Here is an 18,260-nt window from a genome sequence, read left to right as displayed (position 1 = left end):
AGGGGCTTCGAATACTAATCCAAGTTGTTACTCTTTTGTGCCTGCCTTTAGAACTTTGCTAGTCAACAATTTATCATCTCGTCATTCACCTTCTGCTAATTGCGAAATCGATGATACAACCGGGTTACTTGCCACATTTTGAGTGTTTTTGCATAATGAAGATGTTTTTGGATACGGACTCTCTGATCAATAATGTCTAAAACAAAACCTCTCTCTGGAAGTTAAAAATAATGAAATATTTTAACATGCAATATTGTTACGAAACCCCTCTCCATATATGTCTAAACTAGTGATGTGCCGACTCGAAAATTCCTGATTCGAGTGATTTTCCTGATCAGAAAAAACCTGATTCGAATTATGATTCGAATCAATTCGAATCAAGTTCATATATGAACAATTATAATTTAAGACAAGAAATAATATCACTTTAATAATTTTAAGTTGAAAATAATAAAATATTTTAACATGCAATATTGTTACGAATGTGTGGGTGACAGCCCATACACACATGAAAATTACATAAAGCCACCCCTCTCCATATATGTGTAAACCATCCCTGATGAAGAGTGTGGAAGAGTCCGCAAGTGGAAGTAGTAGAATATACGCCCTCAGGGGTGACAGTCGGAAGAATCCTTCTTAAGCATTAGTCCCTAACAGTTGTTTTGGTAGTGGTAGTAATAGCCCAAGAGCATGAGTCCGATATGAGTCGAAGGGATGAGCTCGGTGTTGTGCGCGAAGTGTTTTATAATTGATGTTGTGATAATATAAGCTAAAGGAATGTTATGAGGACAGCGCATCGAAAGCTGTCCCCAAACCGAAAGTAAACTATTAATTAAATGTGACTAGTGTGTGATGTGAATCGGGAGCCCGAAGTATGGACACGATAGACAATGGTGGTTACAGATAAGTCTAGATTCAAGTTGTATAGTTCAGATTGAGATTAGTATAAGTATGTAAATATGTGAATATAAAATATTGTTTAGTTAAGTCACGAACAAAAGCTCTAATATTTAGTTTTTCAGCAGTGCGGGATAGAAGATAAAAGTAATATTTAAGTAACAAATGATCAAATAATTAAATAATCCGCAACTAGCAATAAAAATAATTCATAACAAAAGGGTTATAAATAAAAGAATCCGTAACAATAATTTTAACTTCCCGCAGGGTAAGTTATAGTAATTGCAAAAAAAATCGAAAATGAAAAACCGTTTCAAAGGTTTCAGAGAAAATTTGTACACACATACATACATATACATCCATTTATTTTAAGGTATGTTGAAATATTAATTTTTGATTTTTATTTTTTGCATGATTACTATAACCTACTCTATGCGTAGTTAATAAGTGACCAATAATAACAAATATTATTTATAACAAGTTTTAATTTTTATGTTATACATATGTACATAATTAAATAAAAAACAATTTAATTTAAATAATAACACTATATATTCATTTAATAACTTCTGCCAGTATACAATATTTGGTGAGCAATGAAGTAAATATTATATTTTATTAGTCACCACAAATATTTTCAAAGATATTTTATAAACAATATTTACCAAAGCGTCCTGCACGAATGAGAACGTCTGCTATTTATAATTATATGTCTTACTGTGTTTAAAATGATCAGTTCTCATGATTGTTTTGGTTTGAATGGCATTTTAATCGATGTTTAGATTTTAATGTTTTATTACAAATTTCACTTTTATAAGGATGTTCTACAGTATGAACAGTTTTATGTTGGTTTAATTGGTTGGTGTAGTTGCGAATGTTTCATTGCATGTGGCTCATTAATGATTGCTTTCTCTTGTGTGTACAAATTCATGTTGTTTCAAATGTTCTTTTAATCTGAATGCATAATGCATATCTTGCATTTATGCAGTCGTTCTCCAGTATGAATCATTAGATGTCGGATTTTATGCTGATTTAAACTTTGTTTAGTTGCGAAAGTTTTTTTACATACTGCACATTCATGATTACTTTCTTTAGTATGGACAAAATAATGTTGTTTTAATTGGCTTTGTCTTGTAAATGCTTTACTGCATATTAAGCATTTATGTGGTCGTTCTCCAGTATGAATCATTAAATGTTGTATTAATATTTCTTTTCTTGTGAATGATTTATTGCATAATGCACACTTTTGAGGATGTTCTCCAGTGTGGATCATTTCATGCTGACTTACACTATGTTTAGTTGCGAATGTTTTTTTACATACTGCACATTCATGATTACTTTCTTTAGTATGGACAAATTCATGTCGCTTTAAATTGTGTTTTAATCTGAATGCTTTATTGCATATCTTGCATTTATGTGGTTTTTCTCCAGTATGATTAATTAAATGTTGGTTTAATGGTTGTTTTGCTATGAATGCTTTATTACATATTTCACATTTGTAAGGACGTTCTTCCGTATGAATCTTTTTATGTTGGCTTAAATTACTATTTGTTATAAATGCTTTAGTGCATATTTCACATTTGTAATGACGTTCTTCTGTGTGAATCTTTTTATGTTGACTTAAATTACCATTAGTTATAAATGCTTTATTACATATTTCACATTTGTAGTGACGTTCTCTTGCATGAAATTTTTTATGCTGACCTAAACAACTATTTGTTATAAATGCTTTATTACAGGTTTCACATTTGTAAGGACGTTCTCCTGTATGAATCATTTTATGTCGATGTAAGGTGCTAATTCTTGAGAAATTTTTATTGCAAATTTCACATGTCAAGGGTTGTTTCAAGTTTAGGGTAGCTTTACGTTTTTCTAAAACTTTTTTAAATGATTTATTACATTCACTTGTATTATCCACTAAATCACTTAACTCACCAAAATGATCAATATTTTTGTTTTTACTGGTGTCTGCAAGGTGCTCATCAATCGATTCATGCTTAACCTCTTCGTCAATTGTTACTTCAGATTTTAAAAATTGCTGTAGACATATTTCTTCATTTCCGTGTAAGAATTCTCATGGAAACGAGCTTCATCTTGATCATCAATTTCTTTTTTGATTTTTTCGTCTATAGTGACTTCAGATCTAAAAATCGCTGTTGATATATCTCCTCGTTTTCCATGTAAGATTCCACGCCGAAACTTCTTTCATCTTGATCATCAACTGTTTCTTGTTTTATTTTTTCGCTTATTTTTATCTCAAATTCTGAAAATTGCTGTAGATATTTACCTCGTTTTCTAAATATGTTTCTGGAGTAATGTCATAATCATCAAGTTCTTGTTTAACTGGAGATATTCCTTGGTTCAGTTTTAATTATTGGGTTTGAAATGTTTCTTCGGACATTTTCGGCGCTAGTCGTTTTTTATAAACAAACCAACAGTAATTTATAAAAAATTAAGAAAGCTTTCAATTTGTATGCTTTGCATCAATGATAAATATGTTTAATATACACATATCTATTAATTCGTTTTGACTTTGACATTTGATTTGAGTCTCACTTCGCATAGATTGAGATCAGGTGTGACAACACTCAGTACGTTTCATTTATCATGGACCATGGACCATGGACCTACATCCTCAGTACAAAATCCGCGTTCACAACGCTTAGTTCCAGTCACGAACGCAAGGTGCAAATTTGGCCTAGTGAGCCGATGTCATGTTTGACAGGTAAGTAATCCACGAGCAATATATACAAGAAATGTCAAAACATGAAAAACTTTCATATAGGTTATCGTATATGAGACATCCAGGTGTTTTGATTCTTATTGTGAATGTTGTGTTTACAAGTGTTTTATAATTGTTTATAAGGTTTTATTTGTGATTCAATCAGATCTATAACTCTTAAATGAAGAGGATATAAAGCAGTTGCTAAAGCTGTGTATATAATAAAATTTTAATCACAATACATTTTAGGAGCAAGCTACGGCTCTTTTATAAGAAAGGCAAGGCTCCTCTAACTTTTCAGAATTGTATAAAATTTGGAGGCTCTTAAATATATATGGAAAAGCATAAATAGACTAGATTTTACATTGTTTAAGAACGCCACTGAGTTAATGAACGAAATCCAATTTCAGTGCAAGTTGACAAAATAAGTTAATTTAATGCAGCAGTTTTTTGAATATTCAAGATAATGTCAAGAGCCATTTAGCATGACTGGATTTATCGCAAAGAATGTGCTGAAAAGTGGCAAATCTTACTTACTGACACTATAATTTACACACCATGTTTTGTGTTCACGTCATTATTGGTAGTGAATAATGAATGATTATCCACTTGAAGGCAGGAATCCTGTAATTTGTTAAACTTTATATTTTTCTTGATTTATTTAAATAAATATGTTTGTTGCAATATATTGCTATTTACTTTGATATCTATTTTAATATATGTATTATCATGGGGAGTTATCTCCGAACAAATGTATATTACCCTGTTTTGGAAAGGACTACTATTTGTAGCGAAAAAAAGATGTCGCTACTAGTTTCAAAATATGATACACGTCAAAATTACTCGCTTAGATTTGTCATTTGCCATTTTGTATCAAAGTTTGTGGTTCGATGTTGTTTCTGTAATTAATTGTATTCAAGTAAGCGTTTATGTGAAATTTAATATGGCAAAATGTAACGCACCAACTTGTGGTATCTTCAGAAATAATATAAAAATGCACTTCTTTCCGGCTTTATGAAGTGAACAAATTAGAAATGTCCAATTATATTTCACAGAATAGTTCTCATGTCTATAGTTCACAGTGATATAAGAAGAGAAAGACAATCTGATATATGACCAGGAGAATACTCCGGAACTCCAGTGGAAAAGGTAATAATAATTCTGAATAATTTAATACCATTTGCTATTACGACTTGATATTATATTACAACATGTTATGTTTATTAGATGTTCTTGGGAATACAAATTGCAGCAGAATCTAGTGACTGAGGATAGGAGTGTCTTGATGCCGAGGGCATGTAAAATGTATGACACACCCATTATATGTTGAGGGAGTTAAGAAGTGGATAAATATGTTTTTAATTTGAATTTCGCGCTACTATTTGTATGGTTTCTCCCACTACCGGGCAAAGCGTCCATCTTGCGCATAGGTTTCGACTATGCTTTGTACAAAATATATGTTCTCTTCTATACAAACAACCTAACCTACAACATCGTGTATTTTGAGTGATTTTTAATTATATATTAAATAAAGATATTCTACTACTGTTCAACGTGTTTGTTTAACTTTTGTACCAAGAAGGATAGACAAACAATGCAATAATTTAAGGTATAAATTGCAACAGAGTATAAAATGCTCAGAAATATTCTTAACATTCCATCCGAAATGTTAAGAATATTTCTGAGCATTTTATACTCTGTTGCAATTTATACCTTAAATTATTGCATTGTTTGTCTATCCTTCTGCTGCAATTTGTAAAAGACGATTTTCTTTTATTTCTAATCTTGGCGCTTTAATTTGAATGCATTTAGGAGCACGAGGCTGCCGAGCGACATGCGATTAAAGTGCCATCACCCATTGCGTTCGTGACTCTCCCTAGCTCTCTGAACGCAAATACCGCGAGAGAGAAACGTCTATATTAGTATACTCTTCTTTTATCTATGGATAGCATGGTATTATGGATAGTCGCTATATTAATTGAATAAGCATTTCAAAATGGGCACCATTCAAAAACTACAGCGTTTAATTTATTAGAACGTTTTACATACAAACTGCAAACCATGTGTTTACTATCTATGCTGCAAACAAAAATTTTTGCAGTACCCCAAAGATTGTCAAGTGCGGGTTGAAACAGTCACCTATTATGACACCAGTTTCCCGCAAAGATATTTTTTTATAATAATTGCAGCAATAACTAGTGGTGTATGGCATCGTGTCTTAAGGCAAATTGCTGGAACTTCCCGTACTGTAATGAATTATTCGAGAAATTTTAAACGTTTTCAAATTTATTATTACAAATATTGTAACTCCCATTATTTTTGCTATCTTGTTATATCTGAGCAAATCAAATGTAAATCATAAATCAATTTATGTCCAGAACATTAACAATCGTCATTTTTTTCGAATTCAATTTCAAAAAAAATAGTTGCCTAATTTACACAAAATTGAAAAAGTGCTCCCGTATAGTCATAGTCTAAACGCATTTGCAAATAATTCTGTGCGACATTTTACTATACTGTGCTTAGCTTGGCGGCATTTTCACATTTTTTCAATAGTTTTCACAAATTTGGAAAAGTGTTCCAGTTCATAAACAGTCTGAAGTTCTGAACGCACTTGGATAAACATTTGTACTAGAGTGGCGCTTAGCCTGGGTAATTTTTTGAATTTTTAATCCAAAATTACAAAAATATTCAATGGAAAATAAAAAAAAGTAATATTTTTTTATCCTCAAAAGCAATTGTTTTGTCTATACAAGCAGAAAGTTTTTTAGATCATTCAAATCGGACGCTTAGTTCACTCAAAAACTGCCATTTTTTTCACATTTAGCTCTGTATCTTCGATAGGCAGGACCTGTCTTTGCGGAAAACTAATCAGCACATCTCCCTATCAATAGGGATTGAATGTTTTTTAAACCATTCAAATCGGTTGATCCGTGCGCCCGAAAACGTGAACGAAAAAATGCGGACATACAAAACACCACACGCACGCACAACCAAAAGAAACCTTCAAAACGTCGAGAAATGCAAAAATTTTCATTTTCGATTTTCGGCTCATTACTTTAACTACCCCACAGGAAGTTAATAATTAATTCATCAACTATGATATTATACCATTCTATTATGTTAATAATAGAAGACCTCGGGGGTAGCTGCAAATTGCTGCAGAATGCAGTGATTAAGCGTAGGAATGCCTTGACACCCAGAAGATGTAAGATGTATGATACATCAAAAATTTTGTTCCAAGAGGTAAGAAGGATTAATAAACAATGCAACCATTTAAGGGATAAATTGCAACAGAGTATACAATGTTCTGAAATGTTTTCAAATATTCCAGAAATATTTAATATTAGGGCAAGTAATTTTATATTGTCTCCATTAAGAGAGCATACTAAAAATCCGAAAGGAAGAAAATTTACAGACAAAGACAAAATTCTTGCTTTAAATCTGAAAATTTAAATGAAAAGTCTCCAAAGGCTTATCATTTTTGGAGACAAATATTTATTTTGGCATCTCTTCAAACATTGAGGAAGTTGCTTTCAGAGATACCTTTGTATAGCGGTATTAATGAGTGTCTTTTTAATATATAGGTTCAGCTATTTCTCATAAAAAGTATGAGAGTAGCAAATACTGTGTTTTGATGTTTGATGAAATATCACTTCTTCAAAATTGTCATATGATCGTAAAAAGGATTGTTGGTTTGTGGAACTAGCGAATGGCAGAAAAAGTTTTATTTGCAGATCATGCATTTGTTTTCATGATAAAAGGAATAAAGGATAGTTGGAAGCAACCAGTTGATTTCTACTTTTCCGAAGGTGGAGTAAATAGGTCTGATTTAAAATCTCTTATTGTTGATGTGGCAAGTTATTTAGTATTGGTTTAAAGGTTGTTGCCGCAGTTTGCAACCCGGATTATACGGGTTGATCTTAGCTGCCTCAGCATATGCTCTTTCCCACATCATGCTTTTAGCTTCAAGATAAGATATATTATGTAGTGCCGACATTTCTTTTATTTCTTTATTACTTTAAAGAATTTGCATTCTTTGTCATTTGCTTGATGGTTTCATGGCATACTGCACATATAAAAGTCTGATACGATATGGCAATTTTCATGAGAGTTTTTTTCTGAACAGTTTCGGCATCTTATCTTGCTTTTGCATTGGTTTTTATATGCGACCAATATGCGGCAAATTGTAAAGCAGTTAATGTGTTTTTAAATGATACAGAAGAGTATTATAAAACAAAAAACCTTTACTGGAATAAGCTGTTTTTTGAAATATATGGCCATGAGATTGTACCTTTATAGGATCCTCCATACTTAAGTTAAAGTGTATGCGGAATTGTTTTGCTAAGTACAATGTTAAATTGATAGGATTAGATGGGGACGAATATGAAGCATTTTGGAAAGATCATAGATTATTACAATTATGATTTTACTTCAAGTATGTTTCGTCGTTGTCCTAACCGAACACCACCTTGATCAAACAAAAATGAAACGTATGAAGGTCAGTCTTGCTGCGCAAGTATTTTCTCAACGGGTAGCACATGGACTTCAAAACTCTGGTTACCATGTAGTAGCTGGAAGTGTTACCTCATATGGTACCGGAGAATTATTGATGTTCATGGACTACTTATTTGATAGTGTCAATGGTTTATCAAAATTGCCATTTAATGGTAAATAATTTCGATGTGCAATTTCAATTAAATCGGCTCGCACTTCGGCTCACACTTCGGCTTTTGAATTCAATGCAGTTCATAAAAAGCAATAAGGGCTTAGTTACAGTTTTAACTAAATCTCCTTGCATTAAAACGATAGAGGGTCTGAGCTACATTTGGCAGAGAATCAAAGTAGTTCAGGGTTTTTAGTTACTTGAACCAGAAATTTTAACCAAGATTTGTTGGAGAATTTTTTTGGTTGCATAAGAAGTCATGGGGGTTCAAATACTAATCCAAGTAGTCACTCCTTTGTGTCTGCCTTTAGGACTTTGCTAGTCAACAATTTATCATCTCACCATTCACCGTCTTCTAATTGTGAAATCGATGATACAACTGGGTTACTTGCCACATTTCGAGTGGTTTTGAATAATGAAGATGTTTTGGAAACTGACCCTTTGATCAATATGTCTATTGATGCAGAGAGCCGTTTCATTTCCAAGACATGTCATTGTACAGAAAACTGCTAACGCTTATGTTTCAAGATATTGTACTAAGAAACTTCTCGGATATGTTGGTGAATGCCATGTTTGTGCATGTGAACTATTATTAGCAGATCCAATTGGCAGGGATGAAGCTTCTGGGATTGCATCTAGAGATTACACTGCCATTCGCTTTTGGTCCCAAGAAATGTATTTTTTGGTCTATTTATTAATGCAGTCAAGTACTAGATCATTTCATTAAATATTTATGTGTTGATAATAAACTAAAGATCAAGTTTCAAATATTATTAGAAAACCATGTATTTTATAATTTTAATCTCCTTTGCCAAAAGCATAATTTAAAACTATTTTTGATAGATTCATTTATTTTATTTTTTATTAACACTTGGAATGGAAGTTTTTAAAATCTGAGGTAAAGATTGAGAAAGAAATAAAGCAAAAAGCAATTGAAAATCAAGATGAAAAATCTTACAACTCCCTAGCCCATCATTTTTTTATTAACTTCCCGTAGGGTAAGTTATAGTAATAGGCCAAAAATCGAAAATGAAAATTTTTGCATATTTTCACGTTTCAGGGGTTCTGAACATTTTGGCATACCTTAGAAAAATTGATGTGTGAGCGTGCGGATACAAATTTTCGTGGACGATTTCGAGAACACGGATCAACCGATTTCAATGGTTCAAAATGCATTCGATTCCTATTGATAGGGAGATGTGCTAATTAGTTTTTGGCCAAGGCAGTTCCAGCCGTTACGGAGATACGGAGCAAAGAGTGCAGAAAATAGAAATTGAATTTTTGAGATAATGGAATATCTAATATGAAAGATCCAAAAAACATTCATTTTGTTATGACGGGGGAAGCGGTGATTAGTTTTTGGCAAATGCAGGTTGAGCCATTTCGGATATACTGAGCTAAATGTGGAAAAAATGGTAGTTTTTGAGAACTAACATCAGATTTGAATGACTCAAAAAACTTTGCTTGTTTCAACAAACTAATTGCTTTTGGATTTTTTTTGTATATCGAAAATAATTCAGATTTTAATTTTAATTCTGACTAAAGTTTTAAAGCTCACTCATATACTTTAAATAAATGATTTTAACTTTGCAATTCAGTTTATATAATTGTTATAAATAATAGATAATTAATGTTATAGTATTTATATATAATAATCTTTTTGAAAACATTTAATATTTCTGAACATTTCGTTACGCTGCGGGAAGTTCCAGCAATTTGCCTTGAGACACGATGCCATACAGCACTAGTTGTCCTTTGTTTTTTATTTCTGTATCTTATATTGATAATTTTGTATTAAATAGTTGTGAAATTCTTTTAGCTGAATGATGAAACACATGTGGTCTCGAAACGTATAAACTAAAATAAAATTTTATATTTTTTTGTTTTTTTCTGTTTAATTTGATGTTTCTACTACCCCACATCTACTATAATAGTATACCAGAAGCTACATCTACTATAATAGTATACTATTTATTAGTAACCTAATAATATTTATCAACTCTTTTGTATTAAATAGTTGTGAAATTCTTTTAGCTGAATGATGAAACACATGTGGTCTCGAAACGTATAAACTAAAATAAATTTTATATTTTTTTGTTTTTTTTCTGTTTAATTGGATTTTCTACTACCCCAATTTATGTCACTATAAATTTCAGAAGCTACATCTACTATAATAGTATACTATTTATTAGTAACCTAATAATATTTATCAACTTGAATATTCTCTTGATGAAAATATTTGTAATATAAGTCGCATTGAAATTATTAACTTTTTGCATATGAAGTTGGTTTTCGAGAAAAAATCCGATTTGCTAATTGTATGTATTCTCGACGTTGCAAGTCATTCTAAATCGAATGAGACCAAATTTGGAAAAAGTATGTGAACCGATATTTGACTCTTATTCGACGTTTGCTTAAAAACGTCTGGACCGATTTGAAAAATTGAGAAGCCTTTCGATGTAACTTTAAAAGTACTAGAGTCGGTCAGTTTTGTGCCATGATCGGCCAAGTTGTTTCTTTGTAATTAATATTAAAGTTATAAATGATTTTTTGAAAACAAAACCTCTCTCGAGAAATTAATAACCCATACACATACGTAAATTTCATAAAGCCAGCACTCTTCATATATGTGTAAACCATCCCTGATAAAGAGTGTGGCAGAGTCCGCAAGTGGAAGTAGAGATATAGGCCCTAGGGGGGACAGTCGGAAGAATCCTTCTTAAGCATTAGTAGTGGTAGTAATAGCCTAAGAACATGAGTTCGATATGAGTCGAAAGGATTAGCGCGGTGTAGTGCACGAAGTGTATTATAATTGATGTTGTGATAATGTAAGCTAAAGGAATGTTATGAGGGACAGCGCATCGAAAACTGTCCCCAAACTGAAAGTAAACTATTAATTAAAATGTGACTAGTGTGTGATGTGAATTGGGAAACGATAGACAATGGTGGTTACAGATAAGTCTAGATTCAAGTTGTATAGTTCAGATTGAGATTAGTATAAGTATGTAAATATGTGAATATAAAATATTGTTTAGTTAAGTCACGAACAAATGCCTCTCATTCGTAGTAGCTCTAACATTTAGTCTTTCAGCAGTGCGGGATAGAAGATAAAAGTAATATTTAAGTAACAAATGATCAAATAATTGAATGAATTGGAATAATCCGCAACTAGCAATAAAGTGAATCATAACAAAGAGTTATAAATAAAAGAATCCGTAACAATATTTTTAACTTCCCGCAGGGTAAGTTATAGTAATTGCAAGTAAATCGAAAATGAAAAACCGTTTCATATTTATACATCCATTTATTTTAAGGTATTTTAAAATAATAATTTTGATTTTCGTTTTTGGATGATTACCATAACCTACTCTATGCGTAGTTAATAAGTGACCAATAATAACAAATATTATTTATAACAAGTTTTCATTTTTATGTTATTCATATACATATGTACATAATTAAATAAAAGACAATTTGATTTAAATAAAAATAAATAATACAATATTTGAGCAATGAAGTAAATATTATATTTTATTAGTCACCACAAATATTTTCAAAGATATTTTATGAACAATATTTACCAAAGTGTTCTACACTAATGAGAACGTCTGCTATTTATAATTACAATGTCTTACTGTGTTTAAAATTATGAAAATTTAATCCTCTATTATAAATTCATTTGCCAAACTATTTTATCGGTATACTTTTATCAGTTCTCATGATTGTTTTGTTTTGAATGGCATTTTAATCCATGTTTAGATTTTAATGTTTTATTACATATTTCACTTTTATAAGGATGTTCTACAGTATGAACAATTTTATGTTGGTTTAATGATTGCGAAGCTGCGAATGTTTTATTGCATGTGGCTCTTCAATGATTGCTTTCTCTCGTGTGGATAAATTCATGTCGTTTTAAATTTTGTTTTAAACTGAATGCTTTATGGCATATCCTGCATTTATGTGGTCGTTCTCCTGTATGGATCATTAGATGTTGGTTTAATATTACTTTTCTTATGAATGATTTATTGCATAATGAACACTTATGAGGACGCTCAGCAGCGTGGATCATTTCATGCTGACTTAAATTTTGTTTGGTTGCAAATGTTTTTTTACATACTGCACATTTATGTTTACTTTCTTTAGTATGGACAAAATAATGTTGTTTCAATTTGCTTTGTGTTATAAATGCTTTACTGCATATTAAGCATTTATGTGGTCGTTCTTCAGTATGAATAATTGAATGTCGGTTTAATTTTTTTTTTGCTATGAATGCTTTATTACATATTTTGCATTTGTAAGGACGTTCTCCTGTATGAATCCTTTTATGTTGAATTAATTCATGGTTTGTTATAAATGCTTTATTACATATTTCGCATTTGTAATGACGTTCTTCCGTATGAATCTTTTTATGTTGACTTAAATTACCATTTGTTGTATATGCTTTGTTACATATTTCACATTTGTAGGGACGTTCTCCCACATGAAATTTTTTATGTTGACTTAAATAATCATTTGTTCTAAATGCTTTATTACATGTTTCACATTTGTAAGGGCGTTCTCCCGTATGAATCATTTTATGACGACGTAAGGTGCTAATTCTTGAGAAATTTTTATTGCAAATTTTACATTTCAAGGGTTGTTTCAAGTTTAGGGTAGCTTTACATTTTTTGAAAACTTTTTTAAATGACTCATTGCATTCACTTGTATTATCTACTAAATCACTTAACTCACCGACATTGTAAATACTTTTGTTCTTACAAGTGTCTGCAAGGTGCTCATCGATTGGTTCATGCTTAACTTCTTCGTCAATTGTTACTTCAGATTTTAAAAATTGCTGTAGACATATTTCATCGTTTTCCATATAAGAATACTCATCAAAACGAGCTTTATCTGGATCATCAATTGTTTCTTTCTTGATTAATTCACCTATAGTGACTTCTGAATTTAAAATTTCTACGTTTTCCATATAAGATCCCTCGTCGAAACTTGTTTTATCTTGATTATCAATTGTTTCTTGTTTTATTTTTTTGTTTATTTTCATCTCAAATTCTAAAAATTGCTGTAAATATATTACCTCATTCTCTAAAAATGTTTCTGGAGTAATGTCATAATCATCAAGTGCTTGTTTAACTGGAGAATATTCCTTTGGTTCAGTTTTAATTATTGGGTTTGAAATTGTTTCTTCGGACATTTTCGGCGCTAGTAGTTTTTCATAAACAAACCAACAGTAATTTATAAAAAATTAACAAAGCTTTCAATTTATATGCTTTGCATTAATGATAAATATGTTTTAATATACACATATCTGTTAATTCGTTTTGACTTTGACATTTGATTTGAGTCTCACTTCGCATAAGATTGAGATCAGGTGTGACAACACTCAAACGTTTCATTTATCATGGATTTCATGGTCATAGATAAATAAGCATAAATAGATCGCTATCTAGGGCCATTTGACATTACACCCATTTTAATTTACGAATTGATCACAATATGGCAGCACATGTACAGTATGTACATTAACCCCTGGTATTACTTCTACATTTGTACATATAATCAATACAGCCCAAAATCTGAAAAAAATTTAATATTTGAAGTAAGAACAAAACATACGAAATACAAAATATATTTTCAAATATATCACAGACATATTTTTGAAGAATTATAAACTAAACAGAAATGACTGATTACTATTAATTAAAGTATATTACAGACATATTTTTAAAGTACTACAAATTAAAGAGAAATAACTTATTAATATTAATTACTTAATGACTAATAATAATATATTAAAAACTTAAAAACTAAGAAGTGAAAAGCGCAGGAGTATTGGCGATGGAATGACAAATTAGAAGGAATGACAAGTAATGCAAAAATTTAAAAGGATAAAAAGAACAGCAAATTTTTAAAAAAAGAATGAATACTTCTCAAACAAAATAATCCTAAAAACAAAAAATATATTTATCGATATCCAAATTGAGATAAAACTAAATTCCTAGGATTGAAATTCATTTACGAGACATTCTTCTTTATTATCTCTCCATTTAATAGTTATCATTAATAAAGTTACATTTGAATAAATCGTAAGTAACCAAAACCCTGAACTACTTTCAATTTATACCAATTGTATCTCAAACCTACCTATCGTTTTAATCCAGTTTTTATTGCAAGGAGGCTAAGTTAAAACTATAACTAAACCCTAAACTACGTGGTCTTTGAGTATGCTCTCTTAATTGAGACAATATCAAAATTCTTGCCTTTACTTTTTACGTTTTTAGAATATTTGAAAACTTCTCAGACCATTGTATACTCTGTTGGAATTTATCCTTTAAATTATAGCATTGTTTGTTAATCCTTTTTAATCCCGATACAAAATTTGATGTATCATACATTTTCTGGGTGTTAAGGCACTCCTACGCCTTATCACTGCATTCTGCGGCAATTTGCAGCTACCACCAAGGACTTCTATTGAATATATCGTTATATTATATTTGATTAATTAATTATTTTTGCTGCAATTATTATGAAAAAATACCTTTGCGGAAAACTGGTGTCAGTATAGGTGATTTTAACATGCACTTGACAATCTTAGGGGTGCTGCAAAAATCTTTTTTAGGCTTTCATCTCCTAACTAAGAACATAAGATTCGTTTATTAATATTTTTTTGCAAATTGTATTGAAGTATTTAGAGTTATAATTACTTGGCCTTGTCCTTGGAGTTGCAGATTGTTCTTCTGGTTCTGTATCAAAGCATTCTCTAGTGACTTGAAAACTATTCTGTTATTGCCGTAAAGGAGACACTTCTAATTGGTTCCAAATTCAAATTATCTTCGATTTGTGCCACAAATCAGAGAGTTAGGTCATACATTAAATGATTATTCGCCCTCTGCATCCAAATTGAAAGCATCTTTTTACACACAAATATATTGAATTGGATTTGATACCTTGGGTGTTTATATATATAGTTATATATATATATATATATATATATATATATATATAGTATAGACAACACACTTTCCTTCGGATACCTTTGGTTCTTTTCCTTGGTATTGATAATACACTTTCTACTTAATATTTTCTTTATTGAATAATATGTACAATAACTCCAGTTGGCGACTGTACTGAATGACCTCGACTAGGCCCATTGCACCGGTTTTATACTCGGTCCTTAACGGTACATGTCAGGGTTACACAACCTGCTGCAATGGGCAGGGATATGAAACCTTTACATAATTTTAAGTTTTTATAAAATAAGGTTCGTTACATATCAATATATATAATATATATTTACACAAATATATATATATATATATATATATATATATATCTATATAACATTTTAATATTATTTTTATGATACATATTTATTCTATGCATAATACACATAGACCTTATACAATTTCAATTTGTATTGTATAAGGTCTATGATAATACATCATTATATACATACCTGCATAGATAAGTAAACATAAATAGATCGCTATCTCGGGCCATTTGACATTACCTCCATTTTAATATTTTTAGCGATCTGAAGGAGGCAGCACTTGTTCAGTATATAAATCAACCGCTGGTATTATTCCTAGATATGGTTTGCATACGTAATTCAAAGTAAGAAAACCTAAATAATTTCTTATATTGGAAATGAAAAAAAAAACATACGAAGTACAAAATATATTTTCAAATATATCACAAACATTTTAACATAACAATTAAAATTTTTATAAATGTAATAATCAATATATACATAATAATAAGTATTATAATTTTACAATTATAAGTAACTAAAAAATGTATTCACAATGGTATGATAAATTTACAAGGAACGATCACGATAAACTTAAAAGGAACGGTCAATATGAATTACTTAATGATCAATAATATATAACACCTAGACAGAGATTGTGTAGAAGCATCTACAATAAAATGTTAAACTTAAAAAGAACAATCAATATGAATTACTTAATGATCAATAATATATAACAACTAGACAGATTATGTAGAAGCATTTACAATAAAATGTTAAACTTAAAAGGAACGATCAATATGAATTACTGAATGATCAGAATATATAACAACTACACAGAAATATTGTAAAAGTTTTCATAAGTATAATTAATTTACACGAACTGACTAATATTAATATCTCAATGACTAAAAATAATATATTAAAAAGAGCAGAGAAAAGTATAGAGTCTAAGTAGTATAAGTATAGTAGTATATAGAGTATATACTATAGATAATGGAATAGTATAATTAGAAGAAATGACAAATAATGAACAAATTTAAAAAGTTAAATCCTACAGACATAAAATATAAATATTGATATCAAAATTGATAGAAAACTAAATTCCAAGAATTAAAATTAATTTATGAGTCATTTTTCTTTAACATTAACTTTGCATTTAATAGTTATTTTGCTTATTAATCAATCATTAATAAAGTTGCATTCTACAAAATCTTGAATTTCTTATGATTCGATTGTGTCAATAGAACAGTGCAGCAGTCCTTTCGGATGGAATGTTAAGAATATTTCTGAGCATTTTATACTCTGTTGCAATTTATACCTTAAATTATTGTATTGTTTGTCTATCCTTCTTAGCTCCCTCAACATATAATGGATGTGTCATACATTATATGCCCTCGGCATCAAGACACTCCTATCCTCAGTCACTAGATTCTGCTGCAATTTGTATTCCCAAGAACATCTAATAAACATAACATGTTGTAATATAATATCAAGTCATAATAGCAAATGGTATTAAAATATTCAGAATTATTATTACTTTTTCCACTAGAGTTGCAGAGTGTTCTCCTGGTCATATATCAGATTGTCTTTCTCTTCTTATATCACTGTGAACTATAGACATGAGAACTATTCTGTGAAATATAATTGGACATTTCTAAATTGTTCATTTCATAAAGCCGGAGAGAAGTGCATTTTTATATTATTTCTGAAGTTACCACAAGTTGGTGCGTTACATTTTGCCATATTCAATTTCATATAAATGCTTACTTGAATACATATTTAATTACAGAAACAACATCGAACCACAAACTTTGATACAAAATGGCGAATGGCAAATCTAAGCGAGTAATTTTGACGTTTTTTTCATATTTTGAAACTAGTAGCGACATCTTTTTTTCGCTAAAAATAGTAGTCCTTTCCAAAACAGGATAATATACATTTGTTCGGAGATAACTCCCCATGCATACCTGATAATTAGATGCCGGAAAGATATGCATTGTTTTATTATATTTAGAGTTATAACATTTTGGCACATTACACTTTATCATTTTAACTTAATAATAAATGAAAAAAGTATTCACCAAAACATAATCATATATAAACAATCACAGAAAAACAAATATAACACATCTCAACTACAATACGCGATGACAACTTATAGAAAATGGCAATCAAATCAATGTAGATCAAGCTAGATCAATGAAATTGGAAATCGTAGCGCCATCCGTCGATCAATTCGAATACCAATCCATTTCACAACACGGTCATCTACATTTGTTCGGAGATTACTGGCTATGATCATAGTGTCATGGATAGTCGCAATCATTGATAAATAAGCATTTCAAAATGGGCACCATTTAAAAACTACAGCTCTTAATTTATTAGAACATACAAACTGCAAATCATATGTTTACTTATCTATGCTGCAAACAAAAATTTTTGTAGTACCCCAAAGATTGTCAAGTGCGGATTAAAACAGTCACCTATTATGACACCAGTTTCTCGCAAAGGTTTTTTTTTATAATTATCAAGTCAAATTGCTTGAACTTCCCGTACCGTAATAAAATATTCGAGAAATTTTAAACGTTTTCAAATTTTTTATTACAAATATTATAACTTTCATTATTTTTGCTATATTGTTATATCTGAGCAAATCAAATGTAAATCATAAATCAATTTATCTCCAGAACGTTAACAATCGTCATTTCATTTCGAATTCAATTTCA

General features: G+C 30.3%; 1 protein-coding gene across 1 annotated transcript; it reads right to left on the bottom strand.

The window, feature by feature from the left end:
• Nucleotides 1–1,846: 1,846 nt before the first annotated feature.
• LOC113391112 (zinc finger protein 708-like) lies at nucleotides 1,847–13,476 on the bottom strand. Its single transcript, XM_026627078.1, has 3 exons — nucleotides 12,651–13,476; nucleotides 3,185–3,240; nucleotides 1,847–2,935 (listed from the first exon to the last, which is right to left on the bottom strand). The coding sequence occupies exons 1-3, from the start codon at nucleotides 13,474–13,476 to the stop codon at nucleotides 1,847–1,849; spliced, it is 1,971 nt and encodes a 656-aa protein (XP_026482863.1).
• Nucleotides 13,477–18,260: the final 4,784 nt, after the last annotated feature.

This window comes from Ctenocephalides felis, unplaced genomic scaffold, assembly GCF_003426905.1.
Source record: "Ctenocephalides felis isolate EL2017-DRISC unplaced genomic scaffold, ASM342690v1 CF-g0.4_SCAFFOLD_00845, whole genome shotgun sequence".
Lineage (NCBI taxonomy): Eukaryota > Metazoa > Arthropoda > Insecta > Siphonaptera > Pulicidae > Ctenocephalides > Ctenocephalides felis.
This window is presented reverse-complemented; position numbering and strand designations above follow the sequence as displayed.

What these genes read in the sequence shown, in the direction of transcription:
- LOC113391112 (XM_026627078.1), bottom strand. Translation starts at nt 13,476, where the DNA reads ATGTCCGAAGAAACAATTTCAAACCCAATAATTAAAACTGAACCAAAG. An exon ending in TCATTACAAATGCGAAATAT is followed by an intron (nt 3,241 to 12,650) that starts GTAATAAAGCAT and finishes GAATATCTCCAG; the next exon opens with TTAAACAAGAACTTGATGAT. An exon ending in AAACATATTTAGAAAACGAG is followed by an intron (nt 2,936 to 3,184) that starts GTAAATATCTAC and finishes ATATGTCTACAG; the next exon opens with CAATTTTTAAAATCTGAAGT.